The sequence below is a fragment of the Heterodontus francisci genome, unplaced genomic scaffold, assembly GCF_036365525.1.
Source record: "Heterodontus francisci isolate sHetFra1 unplaced genomic scaffold, sHetFra1.hap1 HAP1_SCAFFOLD_61, whole genome shotgun sequence".
Classification (NCBI taxonomy): domain Eukaryota; kingdom Metazoa; phylum Chordata; class Chondrichthyes; order Heterodontiformes; family Heterodontidae; genus Heterodontus; species Heterodontus francisci.
Window position 1 is genome coordinate 5,219,033 of NW_027141441.1, and position 16,214 is coordinate 5,235,246.

Consider the following 16,214-nt stretch of genomic DNA (forward strand, 5'->3'; position numbering starts at 1 on the left):
CGGAGGACAGTGATGCTTCACCAGGGGAGTGCAGCCAGATCCAAGTCCATGGCACCATGGGTGACTCAGCTGCAAAGGTGGGTACAGGGAAGATTGGAAAAGCCATAGTGATAGATGATTCAATAGTGAAGGGAACAATCAGCTATTTCTGTGGCCACAGACGTGAATCCAGGAATGGTGTGTTGCCTCCCTGGTGCCAGGGTCAAGGATGTCATTGAGCAGTTACAGAGCATCCTGAAGGGGGAGGGTGAACAGCCAGCATTTGTGGTCCACATCGGAACCAACAACATCGGTAGAAATAAGGATGTTGTCCTGCAGTCAGAATTTATGAAGCTAGGTAAGAAATTAGCAAGCAGGGCATCAAAAGTAGTAATCTCCAGGTTATTCCCAGTGCCACGTGCAAGTGAGTACAGGAATAAAAGGATACGACAGATGAACGTGTGTCTGGAAAGATGGTGCAGGAGGGAGGGCTTTAGATTCTTTGGACAGGTCACACGGATTGCAGTTGAACAGAGCCTGGACAGAGTTCCTTGTGGGACATTTTGCTAGTGCTGTTGGCGAGGGTTTAAACTCATTTAGCAGGGGGATGGGAACCGGAAGGCATGGAAGGCAGAAAATTAATGGATGAGTCTGGAAGAAAGAGGAAACAAAGGTTAGAAAATTTAAAAAGAGTTTGGCAGTGCTCAAGCATATCTTTTTCAATGCAGGGAGCATAGAAAATAAAGCAGATCAGCTGAGGGCACAAATCGACATGTGGCAGTATGATATCACAGCTATTACAGAAACATGGCTTAAGGAGGGACAGGAATAGCAGCTCAACATTCCTGGTTACAGGGTTTTCAGATGTGATAGGGAGCAGGATAAGAAAGGAGGGGGGGTGGCAGTTTTGCTCAAAGTAACTATTACAGCTGTGAAGACGGATGATATGTTGGAAGGTTTATCAAATGAGGCCGTATAGATTGAGCTGAGGAACAAAAAAGGGGCAATCATACTGCTGAGAGTGTGCTATAGACCCCCAAACAGGAGATAGAAGAGCAGATATGTAGGCAAATCTCTGAGAAGTGCAAGAACAATAGAGCAGTAATAGTAGGGGATTTTAACCACCCCAACATGAACTGGGATACTTTTAGTGTGAAAGAAATTGAGGGAGCAGAATTCTTGAGGTGCATTCAGGAGAACTTATTTAGCCAATATGTAGCAAGTCCAACAAGAGAGGGTGCAGTTTTAGATGTAGTTTTAGGAAATGAAGATAGACAGGTGGAAGGAGTGGCAGTGGGAGAGCATTTTGGTGGTAGTGATCATAATTCAGTCAGTTTTAACATAATTATGTAAAGGACAAGGATAGAACAGGTGTTAAAGTTCTCAGTTGGGGCAAGGCCAACTTTACTAAGCTGAGGAGTGAGTTAGCAAAAGTGGACTGGAAACAGCTACTTGAAGGTAAATCAATGTCAGAGCAGTGGGAAGCACTCAAAGGGGAGATTCCAGGGGTTCAGAGTCAATATGTTCCCACAAAGAAAAAGGGTGGGAAGGCCAAATCCAGAGCCCCATGGATCTTATAAGGTAGTATTATAAGGCAGTAACGGAAAGCTTATGCCCGACTCAGAGAACTCAATACTACTGAAAGCCGAGAGGTGTATCGAATGTGGAGGGGGGAAATCAACATTGAAATTAGGAAAGCTAAGAGAGGGCATGAAAGAATATTGGCAATCAAAATCAAGGTTCGCACAAAGATGTTTTATCAATACATTAACAGAAAAATGATAACTATGGAAAGAGTAGGGCACAGAAAAGATCATGAAGGTAACCTATGTGCAGGGGCAGAAGATGTTGGCACTGTTCTTAATAAATACTTTGCATCTGTCTTCACAAAAGAGGGTGATGATGCAGATATTGGAGTTAAGGAAGAAGGGTATGAAGTATTGGATGTGATCAATAGAGGGAGAGAGGACATATTAGTGACAGGAAATACAAATAGCATATTTGTAAGTTGATAAATCACTTGGGATGGATGCAATGTACCCCACGCTGTTAAAAGAAGCAAGAGAGGAAACAGCAGAAGGTTTGACCATCGTTTTCCAGACCTCACTGGATACAGGTGTGATGCTGGAGGATTGGAAGACTGTGAACATTGTACCTCTGTTTAAAAAGGGAGTGAGGGATAGACCGAATAATTACAGGACAGTCAGTCTAACCTCAGTAGTGGGCAAATTATTTGAATCTATTCTGAGTGACAGGATAAAATGTCACTTAGAAAGGCACAGATTAATCAAGGATAGTCAGCATGGATTTGTTAAGGGAAGATCTTGTCTGCCCAACTTGATTGCAATTTTGAAGAATTAACAAGAATAATAGATGAGGGTAGTGCAGTTGATGTCGTCTACATGGATGTAAATGTAGGGGGCATGATCAAGAAGTTTGCAGATGACACAAAGATTGGCTGTTTGATAAATAGCAAGGAGGATAGCTGCAGGCTGCAGGGAGATCTTCATGGTCTGGTCAGATGCACAGAAAAATGACAAATGGAATTCAATCCAGAGAAGTGTGAGGTGATGCATTTGGGGAGGTCAAACAAGGCAAAGGAATACACGATTAAGAGGAAAATGCTGAGATATGTAGAGAAAGTGAGGTACCTTGGAGTAAATGACCACAGATCCCTGAAGGTCGCAGGACAGGTCGATAAGGTGGTAAGAAGACAATATGGAATCCTTTCCTTTATTAGCTGAGGTATAGAATATAAGAGCAGGGAGGTTATGCTGGAACTGTATAAATCATTAGTCAGGCCACAACTTGAGTACTGTGTGCAGTTCTGATCACCTCATTACAGAAAGGATGTAATTGCACTAGAGAGGGTACAGAGGAGATTTACGAGGATGTTGCCGGGACTGGAAAAATGCAGCTTTGAGGAAAGATTGGATAGGCTGGGGCTATTCTCCTTGGCACAGAGAAGACTGAGGGGAGATCTGACTGGCATGTACAAAATTTGTGGAGTCTGGATAGAATTGAAGTGAAGGGCCTGTTTACCTTAGCAAAGGGATCAGTGACTAGGGGAATAGATTCAAAGTGATTGGCAGAAAGATCACAGGGGAGATGAGGAAAATACTTTTTAGCCAGAGGGTGGTGGGGGTCTGGTGGAATTGATACTGTATTTTAGTTTGATATTGCATCACTTTTTAAATGGTATGTAATGTTTATATCAATCTACACTGATGGAATTGATTCTGTCTCTTTCAATTTCACAGTGTGGGCGAGGTCTGAACTGGTACCTAATTTGTGTCTCAGCTTACAATATCTTTCAGCACCTTTGAAACATTCACTGCAATGAATGTTGTACTTGTATGCAACTTGTATCTCAGGGTACACTATGGGGATGTTTAAACATCCTTTATAATGAATGGGTGTGAGCTTTGGGTATAATATTTAATTTAAATCTCAGGGTACATCACTAGGTTAGATTCTGTGCCATTCAATCAGTAGCGTGTGCCAATTCTATCTGATATTTAATTGCTAGCTCAGTCTGCATTAAATTTGACAGGCAGAGAGATCTGGGCGTACAGGTCCACATGTCACTGAAAGTGGCAACGCAGGTGGATAAGGTAGTCAAGAACATATGGCATGCTTTCCTTCATCGGTCGGGGCATAGAGTATAAAAATAGGCAAGTCATGCTGCAGCTGTACAGAACCTTAGTTAGGCCACACTTAGAATATTGCATGCAATTCTGGTCGCGACACAACCAGAAGGACGTGGAGGCTTTGGAGAGGGTACAGAAGAGGTTTACCAGGATGTTGCCTGGTCTGGAGGGCATTAGCTATGAGGAGAGGTTGGATAAACTAGGATTGTTTTCACTGGAACGACGGAGGTGGAGGGGCGACCTGATAGAGGTTGACAAAGATATGAGCGGCATGGACAGAGTGGATAGTCAGAATCTTTCTCCCTGGGTGGAAGAGTCAGTTACTAGGGGACATAGGTTTAAGGTGCGAGGGGCAAAGTTGAGAGGGATGTGCGAGTCAAGTTCTTTACACAGAGGGTGGTGAGTGCCTGGAACTTGCAGCCGGGGGAAGTGGTGGAAGCAGGTACGATAGCGACGTTTAAGAGGTATCTTGACAAATACATGAATAGGATGGGAATAGAGGGATACGGACCCCGGAAGTGCAGAAGGTTTTAGTTTAGGCAGGCATCAAGATCGGCGCAGGCTTGGAGGGCCGAATGGCCTGTTCCTGTGCTGTACTGTTCTTTGTTCTTTGTTAGATTGACACATTGCATTTCAATCTGCTGGTGGGTGTGATTTTGACGTGGGATTGAAGTATCTGACTGTCAGTGGGACTCAATCGGGGTGAAATGGAAAAAACTTCTTTCTCTCCTGCTTTGTTTGATTGTTGGATTGAAAATGTGTTTCTGGAACTTGGGATCAATGTGAGCCTGACTATTTCTGCAATCTGAGACCAGGGAACTGATGAACTATCTGTACCTTTGCACTCTGAGTGATAATGTACCTACTGTGTGTGAGTGGAGCTGGTTGCACTGTTCCTTGTGCCTCGAGTGCAGCAACCATCACATTCATCACAATATCTTCAAGTATTTGCCTGTATGAAGAAAAAAATATATCTGATAACTCAAGAACAGATGCGGTGCATAATATCAAAGAGGTCAATTTAATTTCTCAATCAATAATCATTAAGAACATCCACAAATGAAAACCGGTGTCATTATCTGCCTCCACTGAAGTACTGAAGCTCCCAGCTCCTGCATCGCAAGTGTTCTGGGCAGATCCATCCAGACAAAACACTGGACTGGGATCGTCCCAACTGCTCTATGCTCTACATATATTTCCAGCCATCCTGCTTCACTTGCAAAAAATTTTTTTAAATGAAGCCCGATATGTATATCCCTCGATTCCTTTCTCCACATACAATTGTTCATTTGTTCCACCTCCCCTTCAGTGCATCGATACTATTCACCCCAACCTCTCCCTGTGATAACAAATTCCAGATTCGAACCATTCACTGCGTAAATACATTTTTCATGAATTCCTCATTGGTTTTATGAATGACGATTTTATGTTTTGGCTCTTGTTTCAGATGCCACCACAAGTGGAAGCATGTCTCCATGTACTCTATAAAAGCCCTTCACTATTTCCTCACTTTTTTCATTTGTTAGTGTGATGTAGGCATCACTGGCTATGCCAGCATTTATTGTCTATTCCAAATTGCCCTTGACAAAGTGGTGGTGAGCTGCCTTCTTGAGCCGCTGCAGTTCTTGAGATGTAGGAACACCAAAAGTGCTGTTTGGAAGGGAGTTCCAGGATTTTTACCCAGCGACAATGAAGGAATGGCGATATAGTTCCAAGTCAGGATGATCTGTGAATTGGAGGGGAATTTGCAAGTGGTAGTGTTCCCTTGCAACTGCTGCCCTTGTCCTCCTCAGTAGTCGAAGTTCCAGGTTTGGAAGGTACTGTCAAAGGAGCTTTCGTGTGTTGCTGCAGTGCACCTTGTAGATGGTACGCACTGCTGCCACTGTGCATCAGTGGTGAATGGGGTGATTGTTGAAGGTGGTGCTTGGGGGCAATCAAGCAGGCTACTTGAGTGTTGGAGCTGCACTCATCCAGGCAAGTGGAGAGTATTCCATCATACTCCTGCATTGTGTCTTGTGAATGGTGGATAGGTTTGGGGAGACAGGAGGTAAGTTACTCACCACAGAGTTCCTAGCTTCTGACCTACTCTTGTAGCCACGACATTTATGTGGCTGGTCCAGTTCAGTTTATGGTCAATGGTAACCCCCTCCCCCCCACACCCCCCGCCCCCAAATGTTGATGGTGGGGGATTCAGTGATGGTAATGCCACTGAACATCAAGAGGAGATGATTAGATTCTCTCTTGTTTGAGATGGTCATTGCCTGGCACTTATCTGACGCGAATGTTACTTGCCACTTATCAGCCGAAGCCTGGATGTTGTCCAGGTCTTGCTGCATCTGGGCACGGGCTGCTTCAGTAGCTGAGGAGTCATGAATGGTGCTGAACATTGCGCAATCATCAGTGAACATCCCCACTTTCGGCCTTGTAATGGAGGGAAGGTCATTGATGAAGCAGCTGAAGATGGTTGGGCCTAGAACACGAGCCTAAGGATTTCCAGCTGTAATGTCCTGAGACTGAGATGATTGACCTGAACAACCACAGCCATCTTCCTTAGTGCTAGGTATGACTCCAAACAGCAGAGAGTTTTGCCATGATTCCCATTTACACTAGTTTTGCTGGGGCTCCTTGGTGCCATTAATGGTCAAAGGTTGCCTTGATGTCAAGGGCAGTCACTCTCACCTCACAATGCAATGTTTCTTTAACTCTAAAATAAAAGCAAAATTCTGCAGATTCTGGAAATATGAAATTTAAAAAAACAAAAATGCTCAAAATACTCAACAGTTCAGGCAGCATATGTGGAGAGAGAAACAGAATTAACATTTCAGGTCTGTGTCCTTTCATCTTACAATATGTTTTATGTCCTGGTATGTAATGGTCAGGTTCATTCAGTTTGCAGTAATGGAATTAATACTGTGTCTTCCACTCTGACTATTTGTGCGATTTGTGGAGTGGTGTGTGACATGGAGCTCAGTCTGCAGTCTGGGTACATTATTGAGATTAATTCTCTATTTTACACTCAGGTACTATTTGTTCCATCTGACATTGAATTTGTAGTTCAGGCTGCTCTCTTGTGAGAGTGACACAGTGCCTTGCAATCTGATAGTGGGTGTGATTTTGGACTGGGATTGATGTACCGACGTGTCAGTGGGACTGAGTTGTGGTGAAATGGAAACAAGTTCAATCTTTCCTGCTCTGTGTGACTGTTGCATTGACTGTTGGTCTCTGGAACTTGGGATCAGTGCCGGTCTGACTACTTCTGCTGGCGGTGATTGTGGAACTGATGTCTCTGCTCTCTGTGAGTGATACTGTACTTACTGTGTGTGAGGAGCTGGCTGCACTTCCTCGTGTCGAGGAATCACGACATTTATTCTGCTTCCATCACGTATTTGCCTGTTGAAAGGAAATGTATTTATTATAATTCAGGAAGAGATGTGGTAGAAGATACAAAAGTGACCAAAACAATTTTTCTATTAATAATCATTGTGAACAATCACAAAGGAAACCCAGCAACACAAACAGAGTCAGTGTTTGATTCCACTGCAGTCCTGCAGCCCCCAGCTACTGCATACCAGGGGCTTTGGCCATTTTACAACAATTAAATGACATCCAGAAACAATCCACTGGGCCATGAATGGGACTGACCGACGGAACAGGGACTTTTACACAGGTCAGATTTCCAGTTCCCGCTCCCATGGTCTAACCGTTCAAGTGAAACCAAACAGCCGCTGTTTAAAATGTGTCCTTCACCCTTCTCACCTGGTGCCGATAATAGATTCTCTTTGTGTAACTCCCCACATCCTGACTGTCCGCTTCTGTTTCCACACTTCACTGTCCAATAACAACAAACTGTGGGATGAGGCTGGATCGCTCTCTTTGCGCTGGCACGGACATGATGGGCCGAATGGCCTCATTCTGCGCCGGAATTTTTCCATGTTTCTGTTTGCGGAATTGTTGCAGGAATCTGCGCCTGCGCTCCCCTCCCCCAGCACTGCCTGTGAGCGGAAGAAGATGGTTTAAAACAGCCGCCAATGGAGAGATCCCGGTCCCGGTGGAAGGGAGCAAACAGCAGCCTCCTTCCAGCAGCACATCGCTTTGGGAGCGTGTCCGCAGATAGACTCAGAGATCAGCATCGAGTCCGGGGCTAGTTCAGGGGCAGGCGGGGGCTGTTTGTTTGAGGCGGAGTGGAGCAGGAACTGGTCCCAGAACATGTAGTGAGTGGGGGAAGGGAGAGGCCATTCGCGGGTTGTGTGTGGACAAGGGGATGGAGACAGAATGGGAAGAACCTGTTACTGCAGTGCAGTCAAACAATGATAATATTTGTATGGCTGGGCTTCCTTTGTGGGCGTTTATAATTATTATGAGAGATTAAATTCATTAAAATCCTGTATCTTCTACCTCACCAGTATTTGAATTATCAACATTCTTTTGTTCAAACAGACAAATAATTGAATGAACCAAAATAAATGTGATGTTTCATCCACCAAGTTACATGGAAGAGTGTCACAGCTCCTTCTCACACACAGTCCGCACATTATCACTCACAGAGTGCAGAGACACAGACAGGTCATCAGTTCCACAGTCTCAGACAGCAGAAACAGATCCAGAGACACATTTTCAATCCATCAATCAAATCGAGCAGGAGAGACGCACGTTGTTTTCATGTCACCCCAACTCAGTATCACTGACAGGTAGATTCACAAATCCCAGTCCAAATTCTCACCCACTATCAAATTATCAGTGTGTCAATCCCACAACAGAGCAACCTCAGCTACAAATTAAATGCACATAGAACTGACACATGGTTGCTGTTTTAAAGTTACAGAAATAACCTCACTGAAGTGCTCCGAGATTCAAGTTAAATACCAGCCTAATATTTACACGGGTTTTGACTTTATTATCAGTATTAATTCCCATAATGTGTCCAGACATATACATTAGATACAAATCTCAAGTGCATAATCAGATTGCAGAGGTACAAACTCAGATTCCACTTTAAAACTCATCCGTATTGTGAAACTAAAAGATACAATATAAATTTGATTAGTATAGTTTGAGCTATAAATTACGTACCAGTCCAAAAACCTCATATAGTGTCAGATGGAAGATACTGTACAATTCCAGACTGAGCTCATTTTACATGCAAGTCCAAGATTCTCACTCAGAGTTGGACTGAATGGCACTGATCAAATTGATGAGTACAGCCTGAGTTACACTTGCACACCAATCCTGTATCAGATTGTAGGATACATTATATTTCACTATTGTGTTCACAGTGACAGATACTATTTAATACTGGGCAAAACCTCAAACAGGATTTATATATCTACCTGTCTGCTTAAAACCTACCACATCAGTGGCCTGTTGCTGTGCTGAATTTTTATGTAGAATAAATCCAGACTTGCACCAGTCCCAGTGACGGAAGGTTATATAATGAATCCCACACTCTCACAGAGTACCAGACACTAACAGATAGAGAGTGATTTTGAAACCCATGCTAGGTGCCAGATGCTGAAAGGTATAGGTTGATTACTGCACTCACTGACAGTACCTCAGCCTGAGTCATCTAAAGCAACCTAACACACAAATAGTAGCACTGAGAGATTGAGAAAGAGTCCAAAACTCAGAGTAACAGACACTGATAGACACAATCTGAAAACTGCACGCACATGGATATAGTATTGGCTAACTCACAAGAAACAGAGTGGGGATAATTGGGGAATTTTCAAATTGGCAAACTGTAACTAATGGAGTGCCACAGAGATCAGTGCTGGTGCCTCAATCTTTATGGTCTTTATTAATAACTTGCATGAAGGGACCGAGTGTAAATCCAAATTTATGGATGGTACAACGATAGGTAGGAAAGCAAGTTGTGAGAAGGACACAAAGTGTCTGCAAAGAGATATAGCTAGGTTAAATCAGTGGGCAAAAGTTAGGCAGATGGAGTATAATATGGGAAAATGTAAGATTGTCTACTTTGGCAGGAAGAATAGAAAAACAGAATATTACCAAGGAATCTGTGTGTCCAGGTACATGAATTACAAAAAAGTAAGCATGCAGCTATAGCAAGTAATTAGCAAGGCAACTGGAATGTTGGCATTTTTAGAGAGGGGAATGGAGTTTAAAAGTAGGGAAGATTTGCTGTAACTGTACAGGGCATTAGTGACATCCCAACTAAAGTACTCCACACAGTTGTGGTCTCCTTACTTAAGGAGGGCTATACTTGCATTGGAATCAGTTCAGAGAAGGTTCACTCGGCTGATACTTGGGAAGTTAGATTGTCTTATGAGAAAAAGTTGAGCAGGTTGGGCCTATACTCACTGGAGTTTAGAAGATTGAGAGGTGATCTTATTGAAGCCTATAAGATTCTCAGTGGGCTGGACAGGTAGATGTTGAGAGGATGTTTCTCCTTGTGGGGGAATGTAGAATTAGGGACCACAGTTTCAAGATAAGTGGCCTCCCATTCAAGAAGGAGATGAGGAGGAATTTCTTCGCTCAGAGGGTTGTTCATCTTTGGAATTCTGTTCTCCAGAGGACTGTGGAGGCTGGGTCATTGAATATATTCAAGGCTGTGATAGACAGATTTTTGATCTACAAGGGAGTCAATGGTCATGGGCGCAGGCAGGAAAGTGGAGTCAAGGCCACAATCAGAACAACCCCGATCTTACTGAATGGCGGAGCAGGCTCGATGGGCCAAATGGCCATCTCCTGCTCCTATTTTGTATCTTTTTATCTTCTTACACACACACACACACACACACACACACACACACACACACACACACACACTCAACCAGTGTGTGGCAGTGGATCCAGAATTAATCCCACTTTCGTACAAAATACCAGCGACTGAAAGGTACAGAATAAATCCCACAGATACATACAGTATGACTGACAGGTACAGAATGAATCCCATGCTCACACACAGCACCAGGGATTGAAAGATACATGTGATTCCCACCCTCACAGAACAATATCAGACTGAGTTACAGAATGATTTCCACATTCACATCGAGCACCACTGACTGCTAATTAATTCATCCCACAATCACACACACTACCAGAGGCCGACAGATACAGAATGTATTGCACACTTTCACAAAGTTCCAGTGAGTGACAGGTACAGAACGAATCCCACATTCACAAACTGTACTAGAGAATGGCAGATCCAGTACCAATGACCAATTCAGAATGAACTCCAAATTTACACATGACACTAGAGATGGAGAGAATTAATTCCACATTCACACTCTGCGAGAGACTGATAGTTACAAAATGGATCCAGAACATGCAGACAGTGCCAGAGACTGACAGTTACAGAATGAAATAAACACTCACATACAGTACCAGAAATGACAGAAATGGAATTGATACCACACATAAATGTGATACCAGAGATGGAGCATAAAGAATGAATCACACACACACACAACAAGAACAGAGATAGAGTTATACAGAATGAATCACACACACACACAACAAGAACAGGGATAGAGTTTTCCAGAATGAATCTCACGCTCATGTACAGGACAACAGATTAACAGGTAGACAATCACCCTCAAACACACATACATTACCAAGGGTCAGTTCAGAATGACTGCAAAACTCAAATAATGTGTTCGAGGTTGAAAGATGCAGATGAATACAAAACTCACACACAAGATACTCATAGATACAGCCTGAAAACTGCACTCAAACACAGTGCAAGGGACCGACAGATACTGAATGAATCCCACACTCATATTCAATACCAGAGACTGACAGATGCAGAATGGATGTCACACTAAACTTCTTGTTCGGAACTCCCTCAGGAATGAGGATGACTTTCTTCCACTCCAGGGTTGTGGTTCATTAGGCAAGTGAATAGTCCAATTCTTGATCCACACACTCGGCCACAGGTGGGGCAGATGGTGCTTGGTGAGGTGGGTGAATGGGATTCTCCAATTTCCAAATACTCCTTCCACGCTTTGCATTTGGTTGCTTCCTGGGCATGTCGACAAATTTCAAACTGGCTGGCACCTTCGCGGATGCTTCTTCTCCATTTTGGGTGGTCTCAGGTAAGAGATGCCCATGAATCAGTGCAGATGTCAGGTCTTTTCAGGATGTCTTGAAGGAAATTCTTGTAATGTTTCCTCTGCCCTCCTCGTAGCTTCTTGCCCTGATGGAGTTCAGAGTAGAAAGCTTGTTTTGGGACTCTGGCGTCAGGCATGGGGATGATGTGGCCCGTCCAACATAACTGACTAGCCATGACCAGTGTCTGGATACTGGGGATGTTGGCCTGAGAGAGGACACTGATATTGCAGCGCCTGTCCTGCAACTGAATTTGCAGGATCTTGTGGAATCACCACCGGTGATATCTCTCCAGGGCTTTGAGATGTCTGCTGTACAGTATCCATGTTTCTGACACATACAGGAGGGCAGGTAACACTGCAGCCATGTCAACCATGAGCTTGGTCTCTGATTTAAGTTCTTTGTCATCAAACATTCTTTTCCTCAGAGGACTGAAGGCTATGCTGACACACTGGACATGATGCTGAGTGTCATTGTCGATATCTGCCCTTGGTGACAGGAGATTCCCAAGGTATGAGCAGTGATCCACATTGCCCAGTGGTTCGCTGTGGATCTTGATAGTTGAGGGGCAGTGTCGGGGAGCAGGCTGGTAGAGGACCTTTGTCTTCTGGATGTTTTGCTTAAGGCCAATTATTTCAAACACCTCCGTGAATGCATTGATCAGGGTTTGACGCTTGGCCTCTGAGTGTGCGCATCCGCAGGCATCGTCAGCATACTGCAGCTTGATGACAGAGGTTGGAGTGGCCTTACATCTGGACTGGAGGCAACATAGGTTAAATATTTTCCCTCTCGTCCTGTAGAGTAGATCTACACATACAACCTAAAGAACAGCTGATGGGCTGAAAGAACACTGGAACAACAAAAACTTGCTGACAGCCACGACATGTGAGGATTCTTCAGCACAGTCAAGACCATTTATGGCCCAAATTACCAAGGACCTACCCTACTGAGAGTAAAGAATGGAGTGACACTGATCAAGGTCAGAGAGGCAATCAGCACTCGTTGGAAGTAGCACTTTGAAGATCTCCTCAATTGTGACTCAGTCCTTGATGCGAGTGCTCTTGACCGCATTCCACAGCATGCTACCCACCGTGCTGTCAGCACAATCCCAGGCTGACAGAGATTGAAAAGGACATCTGACAGCTAAAAAACAATAAGGCCGCTGGCATAGATGGAATTCCCATCAAAATTCTAAAATATGGCAGAGAAGCACTCTTGATGCAAATACGCGGTCTCATTTCCCTCATTTGGAAGGAGGAGAGGATGACAGGGGATCTCCGAGACACTGTAATAGTGATCATCTTCAAAGAAGATGACAAGACTGACTGTGGTAACTACAGAGGGGTATCCCTGCTGTCCACCACAGGGAAGGTCATCACAAGAGTCCTTCTCAACTGCCTCCTCCCCGTGGCTGAAGAGCTCCCACTGGAATCACAATGTGGATTCTGTCCATCAAGTAGCACAATGGACATGATCTTCACAGCAAGACAACTCCAAGAAAATGTAGGGAGCAGCAGCAACCTTTATACCTGGTTTTCTCTGACCTGACAAAGGCCTTCGACTCTACCAACCAGGAGGGATTATGGAACGTCCTCAAATTTGGCTGCCCAGAGAAAGTCATCATCATCCTCTGATGACTGCATGATGACATGCAAGCTGTAATCCTTCCCAACGGACCTACCACTGACCCAATCCCAATGCAAACTGGGGTCGAGCAAGGCTGTGTCATCGCACCAATGCTCTTTTCCATCATCCTTGCCACAACACTCCACCTCATCTCCTCATACTCACAGTACCAGAGACTGACAGATACAGAATGGATGTCACACTCACAGTACCAGAGACTGACAGATACAGAATGGATGTCACACTCACAGTATCAGAGTCTGACAGGTACAGAATGGATGTCACACTCACAGTACCAGAGTCTGATAGATACAGAATGAATCCACACAGCACTGGAGACTTCTTTTCTTCTTCTTTGGCCTCCTTGTCTCGAGAGACAATGGGTAAGCGCCTGGAGCTTGTCAGTGGTTTGTGAAGCAGCACCTGGAGTGGCTATAAAGGCAAATTCTAGAGCGACACTCTTCCACAGGTGCTGCAGGTAAAATTGGTTGTCGGGGCTGTTACACAGTTGTCTCTCCCCTTGAGCCTCTGTCTTTTTTCCTGCCAACTGCTAAGTTTCTTCGACTCACCACACTTTAGCTCCGCATTTATGGCTGTCCGCCAGCTCTGGCGATCACTGGCAACTGACTCCCACGACTTGTGATCAATGTCACAGGACTTCATGTCGTGTTTGCAAACGACTTTAAAGTGGAGACATGGATGGTCGGTGGTTCTGATACCAGTGACGAGGTTGCTGTACAATGTGTCCTTGGGGATCCTGCCATCTTTCATGCGGCTCACATGGCCAAGCCATCTCAAGCGCCGCTAGCTCCGTAGGGTGTATATGCTGGGGATGTTGACCGCCTCAAGGACTTCTGTGTTGGAGATACGGTCCTGCCACCTGATGCCAAGGATTCTCCAGAGGCAGCAAAGATGGAATGTATTGAGACGTCGCTCTTGGCTGACATACGTTGTCCAGGCCTCGCTGCCGTAGAGCAAAGTACTGAGGACACAGGCTTGATATACTTGGACTTTTGTGTTCCGTGTCAGTGTGCCATTTCCCCACACTTACTTGGCCAGTCTGGGCATAGCAGTGTTCTCGCACCTACACTGTTTGGGATCTTCTTCTCCCTGCTGCTCTAATATGCGTTCAAGTCTTCAGAAGAAGGAATTTTCCTCCAAGATCAGATGGCTGTTTGTTCAACCTTGCCCGTCTAAGAGCGAAGACCAAAGTACAGAAAGTCCACATCAGGGAACTCCTCTTTGCTGACGATGCTGCATTAACATCCCACACTGAAGAGTGTCTGCAGAGACTCATTGACAGCATTGCGGCTGCCTACAACGAATTTGGCCGAACCTTCAGCCTCAAGAAAACGAACATCATGGGACAGGACATTATAAATACTCCATCCATCAATATGGGCGAACACGCTCTGGAAGTGGTTCAAGAGTTCACCTATCCAGGCTCAACTATCACCAGTAACCTGTCTCCCGATGCAGAAGTCAACAAGCACATGGGAAAGGCTTCCACTGGTATGTCCAGACTGGCCAAGAGAGTGTGGGAAAATGGCGCACTGACACGGAACCAGAGACTGAGAGCTACCAAATTACATAAAACACTCAAACACAGGAGCAGAGAGTAAAATAAACGGAATTAATTGCACACTCACATGCAATAGCAGAGACACAACGACACAGAATCAGTCAAAAAGTGTCCTCCCAACAACAGCCAGGACATTTCCAGGGAGCTTTACACAGGGAGCGGCTGTTTTACTATCAACTGGGACTGGAGAGAGTCTTTGTGAAATATACTTACGGATTGCAGTAAGAGTGTTTGTGATTGGTTGCAAATATTTATTCTGATTGGATGGCGGAAGACACCAATTAGGCAATTTCAATATAAAACCGTTTAGACATCACTCCCAATCACCCAATCACAATCTTTACTTTCCCCATCCCTCATTAGCATAGAGCTGTGGGATTGTCTATTTAATCCGCACTCGGAAGGGGTTTGGTTTATTTCTGTGTCTGCAATTGGATCTGAAGATGGTTGAGGAGAAGAAGAAAGCAGCTGCTAAGAAGGGCGCCAAGAAAACTGTGAGGAAACCGTCAGCAAAGGGAGGCAAAAGGCGGAGAAAGTCGAGGAAGGAGAGTTACTCCATCTACATCTACAAAGTGATGAAGCAGGTTCACCCCGACACCGGCATCTCCTCCAAGGCCATGAGCATCATGAACTCGTTTGTGAACGATATTTTCGGGCACATCGCGGGTGAGGCTTCCCGCCTGGCCCATTACAACAAACGCAGAACCATCAGCTCCCGAGAGATCCAGACCGTCGTGCGCCTGCTGCTGCCCGGGGAGCTGGCCAAGCACGCCGTGTCGGAAGGGACAAAGGCGGTGACCAAGTACACCAGCTCCAAGTAAAACTGCACAATGGACTGAATAACATCCCAAACACAACGGCTCTTTTAAGAGCCACCCACAATCTCTCTGAAAAAGCTACATCATCTCTATGGTATCAATTTGATTTTTTCATGAAGAGTCTGGAACTTTCCAATTGCCTTTGTGATCTCTGTTTTAACCCCATGGATTCTGGGTGATTCACTTTCACTGTTGAGATCTTTGTGTCTCTACTTAATAATGCCGTGTAAATTAATTGCTGATCACTGACCCCATGTTCGCTTTGATCTCGGACGCGCGTTCATTTTCGCTGTTGTACTATTTCGTCAATAAGCTGACAGATCAGTCACTTGTTTCCCTTGTTCAAGCTCGGCCTCAATAATTAATAAGTACATTTTCTAGAAACCCCGCTGTTGTAGGAAACCTCAGTCTCACATTTCAACTCCTGACAATAAAACACTTTCTCTCCGCTTTTGTCTCCCACAAATAGGTTCAATCTAGAATCAGTGATGC

General features: G+C 44.7%; 1 protein-coding gene across 1 annotated transcript in view; it reads left to right on the plus strand.

Annotated features, from left to right (window-relative positions):
* LOC137363439 (histone H2B 1/2-like) overlaps positions 1–15,725 on the plus strand; it is a 28,235-nt gene extending 12,510 nt beyond the window's left edge. The window contains exon 2 of the mRNA XM_068027267.1: positions 15,357–15,725. Coding sequence (XP_067883368.1) covers positions 15,357–15,725 — 369 coding nt within the window. The remainder of the gene's footprint in view (positions 1–15,356) is intronic.
* Positions 15,726–16,214: the final 489 nt, after the last annotated feature.